This window comes from Anomaloglossus baeobatrachus, chromosome 4 (assembly GCF_048569485.1).
Source record: "Anomaloglossus baeobatrachus isolate aAnoBae1 chromosome 4, aAnoBae1.hap1, whole genome shotgun sequence".
NCBI classification, from domain to species: Eukaryota; Metazoa; Chordata; class Amphibia; order Anura; family Aromobatidae; genus Anomaloglossus; species Anomaloglossus baeobatrachus.
This window is the reverse complement of record NC_134356.1, coordinates 58,866,811-58,880,804: the sequence shown is the minus strand read 5'-3', so window position 1 is coordinate 58,880,804 and position 13,994 is coordinate 58,866,811. Positions and strand designations below refer to the sequence as shown.

General features: G+C 41.3%; 1 protein-coding gene across 1 annotated transcript in view; it reads left to right on the top strand.

Annotated features, from left to right (window-relative positions):
* Positions 1-13,994, top strand: part of RNF213 (ring finger protein 213) — a 486,493-nt gene that overhangs the window by 200,349 nt on the left and 272,150 nt on the right. The window contains exons 16-22 of the mRNA XM_075344370.1: positions 1,780-1,902; positions 5,171-5,357; positions 6,772-6,945; positions 7,024-7,170; positions 8,375-8,985; positions 10,923-11,088; positions 11,201-11,418. Coding sequence (XP_075200485.1) covers positions 1,780-1,902; positions 5,171-5,357; positions 6,772-6,945; positions 7,024-7,170; positions 8,375-8,985; positions 10,923-11,088; positions 11,201-11,418 — 1,626 coding nt within the window. The remainder of the gene's footprint in view (positions 1-1,779; positions 1,903-5,170; positions 5,358-6,771; positions 6,946-7,023; positions 7,171-8,374; positions 8,986-10,922; positions 11,089-11,200; positions 11,419-13,994) is intronic.

Below are 13,994 nucleotides of genomic sequence, written 5' to 3'. Positions count from 1 at the left end.
AATAGGATCAATAGAAACTCACAAAACAAAAAACAAACCCTCTTACAGGTCTATCCAAAAAAATTAAATTTTTACACATTTTCTTTCACCACAAAAATAATAATTTTTTAAACAATATGCAATTTTGATATTGCCCTAATTGTACTGACTGGGAGACAAATGGTGTTAAATCCATTTTGCTACACAAAAAATGCCATAAGAGTAAAAACAGAAACCAACGGAGATATAAATTTTTTCTTCCTTTTTTTTCACACCACTTGGAATTTTAGTTTTCTACATTTTTCAGTTTGTTATTACGGTAAAATGAAGTCTTTCAAAATTACGAGTCGTCCTACAACAAAACAAATAAACCCTCATATGTAGGTATGAGTTAACCCAATCTGCAAAGTTTGGTGTTTGTACCGAACACCGGGTGTTCGCGTCTCGTACTGGAGCACAAGTTCGGGTTCTGTTCATATGCTAATAAAGTTTGTAGAAAGGCTGCAGTGCATACAGAAGTAAGTTGCCAGTCCACTGCTGTGAACAATAAAGAAAAGAATATATATGGCATGGGCTCCTGCCTATTTTTGATAACAGCGCAGGTAAAGCAGACAACTGGGGGCTGCAGACCTTCGTTGTCGGCTTTGCCAGCACCGGATATTAAAAATAGAGGGAATCCAATTATGTTTTTTTTTATTATTATTTAAATAAATAGGTTGCATAGGTCATTCCCAGTCAGCAGTCATTTCTACTTAAATGGCTATATTTACAGAAAATTAGAAAAGTGATCAAAGGAATAAAACAAAGGCATAACATTAAAAAAAAAAAACGCTTGGTTGGGAAAGGTTTAAAAGGGATTATTTAGTGATGAAAGCCCCTTTTAAAAAAAAAATAAAAAAATGACCCCAGAGATAAAGAAAATTGCATTTATGTTTGTTCTTCTCGAAACCTCTGTGATCGGCTCTCATCATTGGTGTAAGCTATATCTGTAAAATATGTAATTAAATAGCTGTTGAAACAAATGTAATACTTTATTATGCTAGATATACTAATGCCGCTGTCCTAACCAGTGGAAACCACTGTGTATCAAATTTTTCCACAGTAATGTTTTTGTTTGTTAATGCTTTTTCCTTTACTCATATTGTGGTAAAATCTGCAACATTTTTGCTGTGATTTTCAAAAAAATCAGGCCATTTTTATTTAACGATAATTTTATGGTGTTTACAAGGGGGCAGTGTTCAGCGTGATAATGCAGAGCAGCCTGAAGACGCCCCATAGGATCTTGTGAGCCACGCCCCAGAGGATCTTGCAAGCCACACCCACTTGTAAAGGTCATAAAAAAGCACTATATAAAAGTGGCCATACCTTTTGGAGCCGTATGACAGATGTAAAAAAAAAAAAACCCCAACCCCCCCCAAAACTGGCATACTTAGAGGAGCAGCTGTTCGCATTCTCTTTGCTGGTACTAGGAAATGCTTCAGTTTTTGTAGCACAGCTGCTGGGAAAAACATTCCAAAAATGCAGCAAATACTTAACAAGTGCACACACCCTGGATGTTCTATACATTTTATTATTTTTTTTTAATTGAGGGCACGACCAAAATATAAGACCGTTTTAGTGAAATTGTATGTAGTCCTCTCAAAACAGTTTTACTGTTTTTATTTTTTCACATGATGGGAGCCAGGTTTGCTCTTTCAACAGGGTTATACAGTCATGTTTCATTATGTGTAGGATATGTATTATAAGACACTGTGGCAGTGGTTTTGATAGTGTGTTTTTCATGTTGCTTTTCTATTACAGGAGGAGCCTAGTAAGCGGATTATAATGTACTGCAAGGAGCAAAATCAATTGAAAGACCTTCACCCGTCCATAAATAAATGTTTTAAGGACTGTGCCATTGAAGCCGTGCATTTTGCTTGTCAGGTACAATCAGCCATATTAATGACCAAATAAAATAAAAATAATCATTATGCTATGTGTTCATGTTTAGTTGATTGGTTTGGTTGCAGAAAATTCTGCACTATTTCTGCATCTCTTGGCAGGGAAAATCCAGCGGCAAAATTCACATGTTTGGCGCATTTTACTTGTGTTTTTCAAATTATAATAATCTTTATTTCTATAGCGGCAACATATTCTGCAGCACTTTACAATTCAGGAAGTTCATATACATTGAAGTCAATGGGTGAAAAAAAGCCAGCAAAAACTGAACAAATTGACATGCTGCAGATTATATTCTGCACCAAATTTGCAAGGAGAAAATATTCAACGTGTGCATGAGACCTCAGGATTCTCATTTACTTTGTGGACATCAGTATTTGCAGTTTTGTGCCGAATCTGCACTAAAAAATGCAAAATTTGCACTACAAAAATGCATCAAAACGCACGATAATAATGCAACGTGTGCACACATCTTACACTGCGATTCACGTGCAGTAACTGACATTTTTATATTAATTTTTGCTGAATCTTTACTGAACATTTCCATTAATTCCAACACTGGAGAGAAGAAAAAGTGTTTTAACACTAGAACTACTGGACTCGTGACACCTATATAGAAATACATGGTGCAAAGTAGTCAAAATGACTACCTCAGTAGTTCTAGTGTTAGCAATAATTATTCTTTGTGGCAGATTGTAGGCGACGATAGTTTAGGTTTTGAAGTAAAGTAATTAAAGAAAGTCCGACACCTTCCTTTATTTTTATTCTTATAAAGCAGCCTAATATTAATTTTAACAGTTTTCCATCAATTGTAATCTTAATGTTATTGTAGAGCCCTTTTAATCTATTGCTTTTGTAAAGTTAGTCTGCTTGGCTTCTTCTCTATTGCTCTACCAGTAATTGCACATTTTCCTCCAGCTGTACTGAATTTTATCTATGTACCTTAAATAGACTCTTGAGTTGATAGATCTGATTCCCTTTTCAAGATTCTTTTTTTTTTTTGTCAAAATGAAGAGTGTTTATCACTTTTAAGGGTTTGTCTTGATTTATTCTGACAACCCATTGCTATGAATGGGCACAGCGTAATCCTTTCTTCCCCTTTGGTGCCGCAGCAGGTAGTTTAAACACTTTCTACCCTGTTTCTCCACAAATTATAGCTGATCACTGGCCCATTAGAGGACACTTTCAGATCTGGGCATTGTCATGGGATTACCATGCTGGCCTTGCTGTATTGAACATACCCTTTAACAAAATGACTGTTGCGGCAAAAATACTGTTTGTCCTGATTTCTCTAGTGTATGACCTTATATAAGCCGTCACTGCAGGTTTGGACTCATTCAGACACAACCTGAACCTTTAATGTTATCCCAGAGTGAAAATTAGATGTTTAAAGGGACTCCAATCTATTAGCGCAGGATGACTGATCACACCAAGTACAGGCACGCATGCATCATGGCGGAACTAATAATTTAAATTCACCTTCTCACCTGCTTGTTTTCCCTCAATCTCCACTGTCTATCTAGACACCTCGACAAATTCCCTTTGCAGGCTAGAGAAAAGTGGGAGAGGGACCTAGGCCCTATGACAGAGGAACAGTGGGGTGAGGTCCTGTCTCAGACTCCAAGCCTTGCTGTATCTGAAGGCCAACGACTGTCACAGCTATTCCTGTTACATAGAGTATATAGGACACCTAGTCTATTGCATAAGATGGGAGTTAGGATGGATGATCTGTGTCCTAGGTGCGGACAGGAGGGTGCTAATCTGATGCATATGATGTGGTCCTGTGGGAACATTGAAGATTACTGGAGGGCAGTACTAGAATTGGTTAGACAAGTTTTCAATATCCGTCTACAGCCAAGACCTATTATATGTATCCTGGGTCTACTGGAAGAGGGGGGGTGGACTTGAGTTCGCCGGTAATGGTCGGTATTACATGTCTCTTGTACCAGGCTAGGAAACTGTTGGCCTACCACTGGTTGGACCAAGCGCCTCCGGTCATCGGGGATTTTAGGGAAAGAGTAAACGCTATACTTCGACTGGAGAGAGGAGTATACCTTAAAAGAAATGCATTGAAAAAGTTCTATAAGATCTGGGGGGCATGGTTGGATACCCCAGGCCTTCCCTCTTCAGCGTTACTGCAGGACAGTGCGAGCGACCAGGTCCTTCTCCTTCTGACCGGTTAACAAATTTCCTCAAATAGGGTGATATGCGTACTGCTGGAATGTGTGTGTATGTATGTGTGTGTGTATGTATATGTGTGTGTATGTATATGTGTGTGTATGTATATGTGTGTGCATGTATATGTGTGTGCATGTATATGTGTGTGCATGTATATGTGTGTGCGTGCGTGCGTGTATGTGTATATATATATAATGTCATAATGATGCTGGGTAAGCTATACTATGGAGAATATATTGGGAAATAATATGCACTCTGAGACCCATATTGAAATGAGACGTGGACTGCGGGTGCATTGTTTATTATGTTATTTGTGTGGTTTTTCTTATTGACTAAAGGTTTTTCCCCTTTCTGTGATATTTCTATGGAGGGAATTATTTTATGTGTTGTATAATTTTGCTGTTAAATAAAAATGAACCTGATTTAAAAAAAAAAAAATAAATAATAAAAATAAAATCTCCACTCTCCCCTCTTCTGTGACTGACTGCTCTGGCTTCATAGGGGGGAAATAGATAGAAAACCAGCAGGTGAGAAGGTGTATTTAAATGATTAGCTCCACTATGATGCATGAGTGCCTATATTTGGTGTGAACAGTCCTCCTGTGCTGATAAAATTCCCTTTGAAGGGTCTCTTCACCAGGTTTTTACTACTTCATCTGAGAAGCATGTTGTAGGCAAAGAGATTCTGAAGCTAACCATGTGTAACTTACATCACTGCGTGCAGCTGTTCTGACATTATCAAAGAATTGAATTTAGCTGGGCTAGGAGAGCTGTCCCACCCACACCAGGTTCTCAATAGAGATTGTGCATTGACTGTGAGGTGTCAATCACAGCAGGGGGTGTGCTGGACAATATGACACCTGACTTTCTCTTCCTCCAATGCAAATCACATGAAAAAACCCTTTAGTATAGTGGGCACACAGATAAGAGAAGCACCATTGCTTTTTCTATGTTAACCCTTGCAGCATGCTGTTCTCAGTTTACATAGGAAAAACCTGCTGGCAGATTTCCTTTACCCCTGATAGATCATACATTGTGGTTGCCTTCACTGTTGTTTTTCCACTTTTCTTTCATAGTCTGAAAATAATATTCTCAGTCAACTGGATACATATGACTTATCAAATTTTGGGCAACTGGTGTCAAGCGTTATACTGAAATCTTGGCCGAGAGATGACCATGAAAAGTGTATCATGGACAACAATGACAGAATCTTACAGCATCTTTTACAGTGGGATGATGCTGCATATATATTCAAACTTTATGGTAAATTGTTGTTTTTTTGTTTCCTCCAGTTTGTTTAAATTAAATTTCCTAATAAATTGTGTCATTATTATATTCCTGTTTGCTTATTATTGCTTGCTTTGATTGTTGTATGGCCGCATCCTGCTATATAATAATAATAATAATAATTTTATTCATTTATATAGCGCTATTAATTCCACAGCGCTTTACATACATTGGTAATACTGGCCCCATTGGGGCTCACAATCTAGAGTCCCTGTCTGTATGCCTTTTGGTGTATGGCCGCATCCTGCTATCTACCCCCATCCTGGTATGTGCTCCCATCCTGCTGTATACCCCCATCCTGCTATATATCTATATCCTGTGTGTGGACATGTTCGCACAGCGATGACGTAATCGCTGTGAGCACCGCTAGTCTCCACACAGCCGGCACAGACAGGAGGACATTGCGGTGCTGCAGGGATCGTGGCCGGTGAGTGTAGTGATTCACTGCACCCCGCGCTGATAATGATGCGCAGTGAATCCAGCCGCACATGCTCACTCCAGGCTGTAGTTGCCAGGGGTGATCATGCGGGCAAGCTATATAGTATGCATGTACTCCCCGCTCATCACCCCGCCCACCTGTCAGCGCCGGCTTCAGTGCTGAGAGATGGGCGGGAGGATGGGCGTGCATATGAAATGAGCAGGCTCACGTGGTCACGGCAGGCGCTGCTGCAGCCTGCTCATGCCCGATGACCCGTTCCACCACAGCACCCTCATTCCCCACAGCCATGCCCTACATTCAGACTATAAGACGCACCCACCATTTTCCCCCAACATTTGTGGGAAAAAAAGTGCGTCTTATAGTCCGAAAAATACGGTAATATGGGCATACAGGTTATAGAAGACTGAAAAATGTCCTACCGGTCTATCTCATATCAGATGCCTTGTGGAAAAATCATCTTTTATCACTTTATGTAAATGAGCTCCTCCAGGCTATGGGGCAGATGCTGCCTAGAAGATAACTTCGTCCTCCAGAGATTATTATAAATAAAAGGGCCGTTACTAGTGTGAGACAAGTAACTGTCTTTAAGGATATTCCCATGATATTGGCTAGGAATTTTTCTTTCATACCACACGAGTTTTAGCATTGTTTCTTTTTTTATCTTCTATTAATTAAATTATTTGTAGCACTAGTAGTTTTTGTTTACCTGTGGTACCAGTATTCAGTGCAGAGAGAACAAGGACCAACCGTTGTGCAGAAGAGGAAATAAATATTTAAGACGGGCACAAAAGAGTCCGATTTGAGAAAATACAAATTGTGAATGTGTTCTATATTATTAATTACGGTGTTTTTTGCGTGAAATGTCTGACGCAGGTCAGTAATTTCTTAGAAGATAATGAAAACAGCAGCACTTAATCTGTAATATGATGTTGTTTTGTTTTCATTTTGTAGGAACAGACACCGGTATCGTTCAGCATACTGACGAGGAAATTCAGGAGCTGGTGGTTATCTCTGAATCCGTGTTTCTGAACGCCAAAAACAGTCTCATTGACGGCACTGTGATTTATAAACATTTGGAGTATATTTTGAAGAACAAAAAGCAGTTTTTGGTTATTTGTAAACTTAGTAAGTTCTTTGACTGGAACTGATGTAATGAATTGAATTCTAATTACCTTTTAAACAAACTGATTTATGTTTTTTTAGGAATAGAAAAAAGAGAGAAGGTTACGTTGGCCAACATCAGAACGGTGCTGGTGTGGAGGGAGAACGAATTGAACACTTTAAAGAGGGAGCGTGAGTGGGTCGGCAGTCTCCTCAAAATGATCGAGAGAATTAACCGACACATAAAAGGTACCAATTACTAAACACATTTTTTGTTTCCGTTACATGGCTGGATTTATCAAAAAGGAGGTTGTAAACAAGAGGTTTATTTTCAGAATTTTCTTATAAATAAAAAAAACTGCAACAGTGCATTGGTAGGAACAGCAAGACATCCCCTATTAAGTGCATGCTTGCAGTTGGTGGCAACAGACAATTACCCCTTTTTTTTTTTTTTTTTTAATTTTTTCTTAAGGCATCAACCCATCAGTGGGACTGATATCATAGAAATCGTTTCTCCTTGTGGAGAGTGAGAAACATGACATTACAGTGTAAGGAGGCTTAAAATCCATGCAGTGCTCCTCTGAGAAATTAAATATGCAAATTGCTTCTTAAGAGCTGAAGATGACTTGAACTCTAGTGCCACTTATTTAATTTCTGAGAGGACCATTGCTTGGCTTATAAACCTCCTTACACTGGCACGTATAGGCATGTCACTCTCCACAAGGAGAAACGTTACCCCTTAGACCCCAGTCAGAAGCCTCTCACCCAACCAAATAAGATCTCATACTTTACACTCACGAGGGACAACATCCCGAGACTGTCTGCAAATTGAGATTTTGGTTTGGCTTTCATCCTAAGTCATAAAACAAGGCACTTTAAATGGTCAATATTGACTTTTATTATTGCTACATCCAGTAAGTGGCACTAGAGTTCAAGTCCTCTTCTCTGAAGAAACATTTTTCATGTGGTCTCATAGAGGCACGTGGGTGGCAGACACACTATTGAGCTGCAGTGGTGAAGTTCACCCTTGGCCTTGGCCAAGCTAGTCAGGAAGGACGGTTGGTAGAAAGGATGGTTTTCAGTGAGAAATGTGGTTGCTCTGAGAACACCACAACTTTAGGCATGAGTAAGAGCCAACTGGTGCCAGCAGATCTTTCTTGGACCAAAACATATACCCAAAGAAACTAATTAAAAATAGACTGCCATGGTAGTGGGGACGGAGACTAGATTTGATGCTTAAGGAGCTGAAAATCCCAGGAGCCTAGATCATTGAAGCGCTGGCAGAATAGAACCACCTAAATCATGGAAGAGTGCTGCATTACTTTATGTTGCATGTTTGCTTTTCAGTCATTTATTTGCTTTTCTGACGTTTGTAGATTTTTAGAAGGTATAACAGCGAGATGAATATTATGGAATTATAATCGGGCAAATCTTTTATTTCCTTCATTTGCAGTAGATGTTTCTGAAGTTCAGAAGAAGTATTCACAAAATCTGGGACCACAAAAGCTGAATGAGTTATCGTCTGTAAGGTTGATTGGTGATGATATCCAAGTAGATTCTGTGTCCTTCTATGGACTGTCACTTGAATTAATGAACATGGCTTTCACAATGCACACGTTCTTCAACAGCCATGTTTTTGTAACTTGTTGGGAACAAGAAGAGTATTCACCTGCAGACAACCTTGGAGAGTTAGATGTCTATGAAGATCAAGATGATGAAGATGCTGACATAACATTAGAAGAATTAAGGGAAAAAGTCTTTATTCCCTGCCTTGAACGTTGTACTATAATTTATAACGATTTAAAGACTGGGAAAGTCACTTTTGAAGTCATTGACGACTTCTTGAAAGATTTCAAAAATAAATACAAACAGCTTAACGATGAATTTAAAGGTTTGTGTCTTCTGGATCGAGACACTGGTGGATGGATCTCTCAGCGTGTGAAGCAGATTGAGCAGTACCACCAGCTGGACTTAGCTTTTCGCTCAGCAAAGGCCATTTATGATGTGAAAACTGTATTAAATCTTTCAGGAAATTTTCAGACTTTAGATACACTGCTGGAATTTGTAAGTATTTTTTAAAGGATTCCTTTCTCACAGTAATCCAGCCATTCACAGAAGGAAAGAAGTGCAAACAGAAATGTACCACTTTTTTCCATATTTTATGTCACTTATTGCTTTCCTTTTCTAGTACTCTAGTGTATTTTTTAATAGATCTTTGTGGCCACAGCAGACAGGAGAGAGGGATGAGGTTGTGACCATACCGATACTTTGCACACTTGCTAGCCTTATGTTGTCTCAGTGCCCACACATATAGCCGGGGGATACATTTCAAGGAGTGCTTGATATGGGCAAATGAACTCTGTCAGTCACCACAAGGGGAGATTCAAGAAACCGCAAGCTAAGCAAAGGGGAGCGGAACGGTGCCCATGCCAAGAGTGCATCAGAGCTCCCTCGTTTTTGCATAAGAAATAAAATGCTTTTCTAAAAATCTAAGCAAGTAAGAACTTTACGAAGGGGATGATTTGTATTGATGCCAAGTTTTCTAAATGACTGTATTTTGGTTTGATTTTTGAGGGTTGACATACTTTCTTTACCCAATCTGTCTTTTTACATCTTGTTATTAAAGGGGTTGTCCACCCCAATATTAAAAAAAACAAACAAAAAAAAAACATACTCTCCTTTCCCGACCCTTTGATGCGACAGAGACGAAGCCTTCTTCGCAGCACGGAGAGTGCACAGTTCAGGTCCAAGCCTGAGCCATGCTGCTCGCCTAGACTGTCAGTCTTTAGGAGCACATTGCTCCCAGCCAACAGAAGGCGGGAGGCAGAGGAGCAGGGCGCTCCTGAAGAAAGATGAGAATAAAGGCCGCTTTACACGTATCAATTTCTCGTGCGATCGCATTTGCGATGGCACCCGCCCCCATCGTTTGTACGGCATGGGCAATTTGTTGCCCGTGTTGCACAAAGTCGTAAACCCCCGTCACATGTACTTACCTTCCAAACGACCTCGCTGTGGGCGGCGAACATCCTCTTCCTGAAGGGGCACGGACGTTCGGCGTCACAGCGACATCACACAGCGGCCTGCCAATAGTAGCGGAGGGGTGGAGATGAGCGGGACATAACATCCCGCCCACCTCCTTCCTTCCACATTGCCGATGGGACGCAGGTAAGCTGCAGTTCATCATTCCCGGGGTGTCAAACGGAGCGGTGTGTGCTGCCTCGGGAACAATGAACAACCGGCGCGCAGAAGGATGTTCGATTTTTTTTTTTGAAAATGAGCGACGTGTCAACGAGCAACGATAAGGTGAGTATTTTTACTCGTTTACAGACGCTCGTAGCTGTCACACGCTATGATATGTCAAACGATGCCGGATGTGCGTCACTTACGACGTGACCCCGACGACATATCGTTAGATATATTGTAGCGTGTAACGGGCCCTTTACTCTTCCATCAAATTGTCTGAGATAATGCCAATGGTTATTTTTTTGAAAGATTTAACATATAAGATGTTATTGTTTATTTTATAATTCTTATTGTATTGTTATATAGCTTTGGTGACTTTAGACTCTGTCACTAATTCTGTCAAGGAATAAACAAAGCCTTGTAGGTCAAATTAATGGACATAATGATAGAATCCAGTAGACCCAAAATTATTCAGAACAGTTCTTCAGGCACCGATGGTATTTGTGTGGTTTAGGTTAGAAATGGAGACTAAATGTGACCACAGCCTTACTGGTTTCCTAAAATCTAGAAAGTAGTAGTACAACACCTTTAAGAAGCAACTGACTCTTGGTATTGTAGATATCTCTATAACTGCACAGCACCTTCAGTCCACTTATATAACCTTCTGACCTCCTCTTATTTTTATAATACAACTACATATAATATTATTTCTTTTTCTTTCTTCAGTAAACTGGTGTGAAGTTTGCTCTAAAAATCTGCAGAAATCTCAAGTTGTGAACGTAGTCTGCATTTTTTTTTTTTGTTTTTGGTTACTTTAGGCTGAAAACTTTGAGAACTTTAAGCAGAAGCCTCTTTCTTGCATAAATGATGAAGTGATGAAAACAAAAAAACTTCTATCAGAAATAAAAGATGAACATATCGAGTGCCTGAACGAAATTGTATTAAGAAAAGAATTTTTGCAATGGGTTAAGGAAGCATTGGAAGGTACTCTTCTAATTGGTTAAGGAAGTATTATTTCTTTTTACTGTGGCAAATAAGATTGTCTGCAACCTTGCATTTTTGAACCCAGTGATTTAAACATTTTTTTTTTTTTTAGATGTCAATGAATTAAAAGTGTTTGTTGATCTGGCCTCCATCTCTGCTGGTGAAAATGATATGGACGTAGATCGTGTTGCCTGCTTCCATGATGCCGTTTTGGGTTATTCGTCTTTACTGTATGAACTGAATGCACAGTCTGGCTTTGATGACTTGATGGCATGTTTGCACAAATTGTGGAAAGCTTTAGAAAGTGATCGAAACCTCCCCAAAAAGTTGGTAAGTGTAGAGTAATAATATTTCTTCATTTGATATGTGGAGAAAAAAGCTGTTGCTAGGAAAATAAAAGTTTTGTCCTGAACGGTCCAAAGATTGGTATAGATGTCTAATACTTAAAATTCAAATATATTACTATGTCAATTTCAGTTGAAAAAAAATCAGAGATCATTCATCGATAAAACAAAACAAAACACAACAGCGCAGTATTTGGTACGTTTGGTCTTCTCCCTCTCAGGGTTATCTTGGGGCCAGTGGTGTAACTAGAGTCCGATGGGCCACAGTGCAAGATTTGGACCTGGCCTCACCCCCTCCTGCATTTTGGTCAGATGTTGGGCCCTTGTAGTATTCTAGGTCCTATAAACATAGGTTTTGCCCTCCTCCCATTATTTATTAATGTCCCACTATCCTGTATTATTATTCCCCATCCTGGGTCCATTTCAGGTATGTAGTTCCTCCATCCTGGTATGTATATCCCACATCCTGAGTCCATCCTGGTATGTGTCCCCCATCTTGTTATATTTTTTCCCCTATCCTTGTACATATGTTCCAAATCCTGGTATATGTGTAACAAATCCTGGTGTACACGTCCCCCATCCTGGTAATAATTGTCCCAAATCCTTGTATATATGTACCCTATTCTGGGCCTCTTCCTGGTATACATATCCCCCTTCCTAGGCCCTTTCCTGGTATACATGTCCCCCATCCTGTGCCCCTTCATAGTATACATGTTGCCCATCCTGGTATACATGTCTTCCTCTGTAGTTAACGCAGAGGCCGGCAGCTGACATCTGCATTCCTGCTATGGTGAAGCATTACATCACTGCCATGCGAGGCCAATGGTGTATATAACAGTGCAGGAACCGGACGCATCTTTGCGCCACAATACACTTCAGCTAAATATATATCCTTGGACATACATACAGCGGAAGTTGGCGCTGGGACCAGTGGCCGCCCCCCTGTAGCATGGGCCTGGTTGCAGTCCGTATCTCTGACCATGATCGCTACACCTCTGCTTGGGGCTCCTATTGCTAGTAAAATGCTAGATTGTGTGTACATCTTGATTTGAAGAGTCTTCTTTGCTAGATTTGTTCCCATTAAAAAAAAATCACAATCAGTTATACTATATGAACTTCCACATGTCACCTTATATCAGCTGGATCAATAGATGTCTCAACTTGTCTGCTGGAGTTTAAAATGCCTTGAGGCAGCAAATCCACTAATGAAGCCTGCATTACACTTTTACTTGAAGAGAACCTGTCAGCAGATTTTTGCTAGCTATGTAATCTGATAGCACCATTATGCAGGGGCTGAGACCACTGATTACATCATTATTTTTTTTAATCGGATATATTTTTATTGGTTTTCATATGCACAAATAGAAGGACAGAATATACATCATCAACATTTCTTTGTCGCTCCATTGGGAGACCCAGACAATTGGGTGTATAGCTTCTGCCTCCGGAGGCCACACAAAGTATTACACTTTAAAAAGTGTAAACCCTCCCCTCTGCTATACACCCTCCCGTGCATCACGGGCTCATCAGTTTTATGCTTTGTGTTGAAGGAGGCACACATGCACACAATGCTCCACATTTTAGTCAGCAGCAGCTGCTGATTATATCGGATGGAAGAAAAGAGGGCCCCTATAAGGGGCCCCCGGCATGCTCCCTTCTCACCCCACTGAGTCGGCGGTGCTGTTAAGGTTGAGGTACCCATTGCGGGTACACAGGCAGGAGCCACATGCCGTTTTCCTTCCCCATCCCTTAGGGGCTCTGGGGAAGTGGGATCCTAACCGGTCATCCAGCCACTGGGACCGGGCTCCCTCCGCAGCCCCTGGGGGAATCTGCCGGACAGGAGACGGAGTATCGTCAGGGACATGGCCCTGCATCTACAGGTACTCTGTGTCCCCGTTGGGACGGTGCATGAAGCACCTTGGCCTCAGACGCAGCTGCGACTGCGGTGTGGATTTTTTGTCTGGGACTACCGCGCCGACTGTGCCTGTTTGTCGGCCGCGGTTTTTTACTTTAGTCCCCGGCTTTTGCGGCCTAGTGGGTTAAACTCCCGCCCCTGAGCCTGCCAGTCAGGGAGAAAGGCGGGACGGTCGGTATGATGCCGACAGTGAGGGCGGGAGCACACTTCGCTGTCCTCCGCCCCCCTCACTGATCACCATGGGCCACCAGGTTCCCGCACTTTTGCGTTTCCGCCCACGGCTCTCTCCTCCCCTCGGAACGCCGGCAGCCATTGTTATAATTGGGAGAGGGGGATCCTAACCGGTCGCCATGCACTGGGACCGGGCTCCATCCGCAGCCCCTGGGGCAGTCTGACGGACAGGAGACTGGACATCATCAGGGACAGAGCCCTGCATCATAAGGTACTCTGTGTCCCCTGAGGGACGGTGCATGCAGCATCTGTTTTACAAATGCCGCAGCGGTTGCTGAGTGGTTTGTGAGACTGGGACTACCGCGCCGACCGCGCCATGTTTGTCGGCCGCGTTTTTAAATTTAGTCCCCGGCTCTTGCGGCCTAGTACCATATACCCGTTCTCGGGCCTGCCAGTCAGGGGTAACAACGGGACGG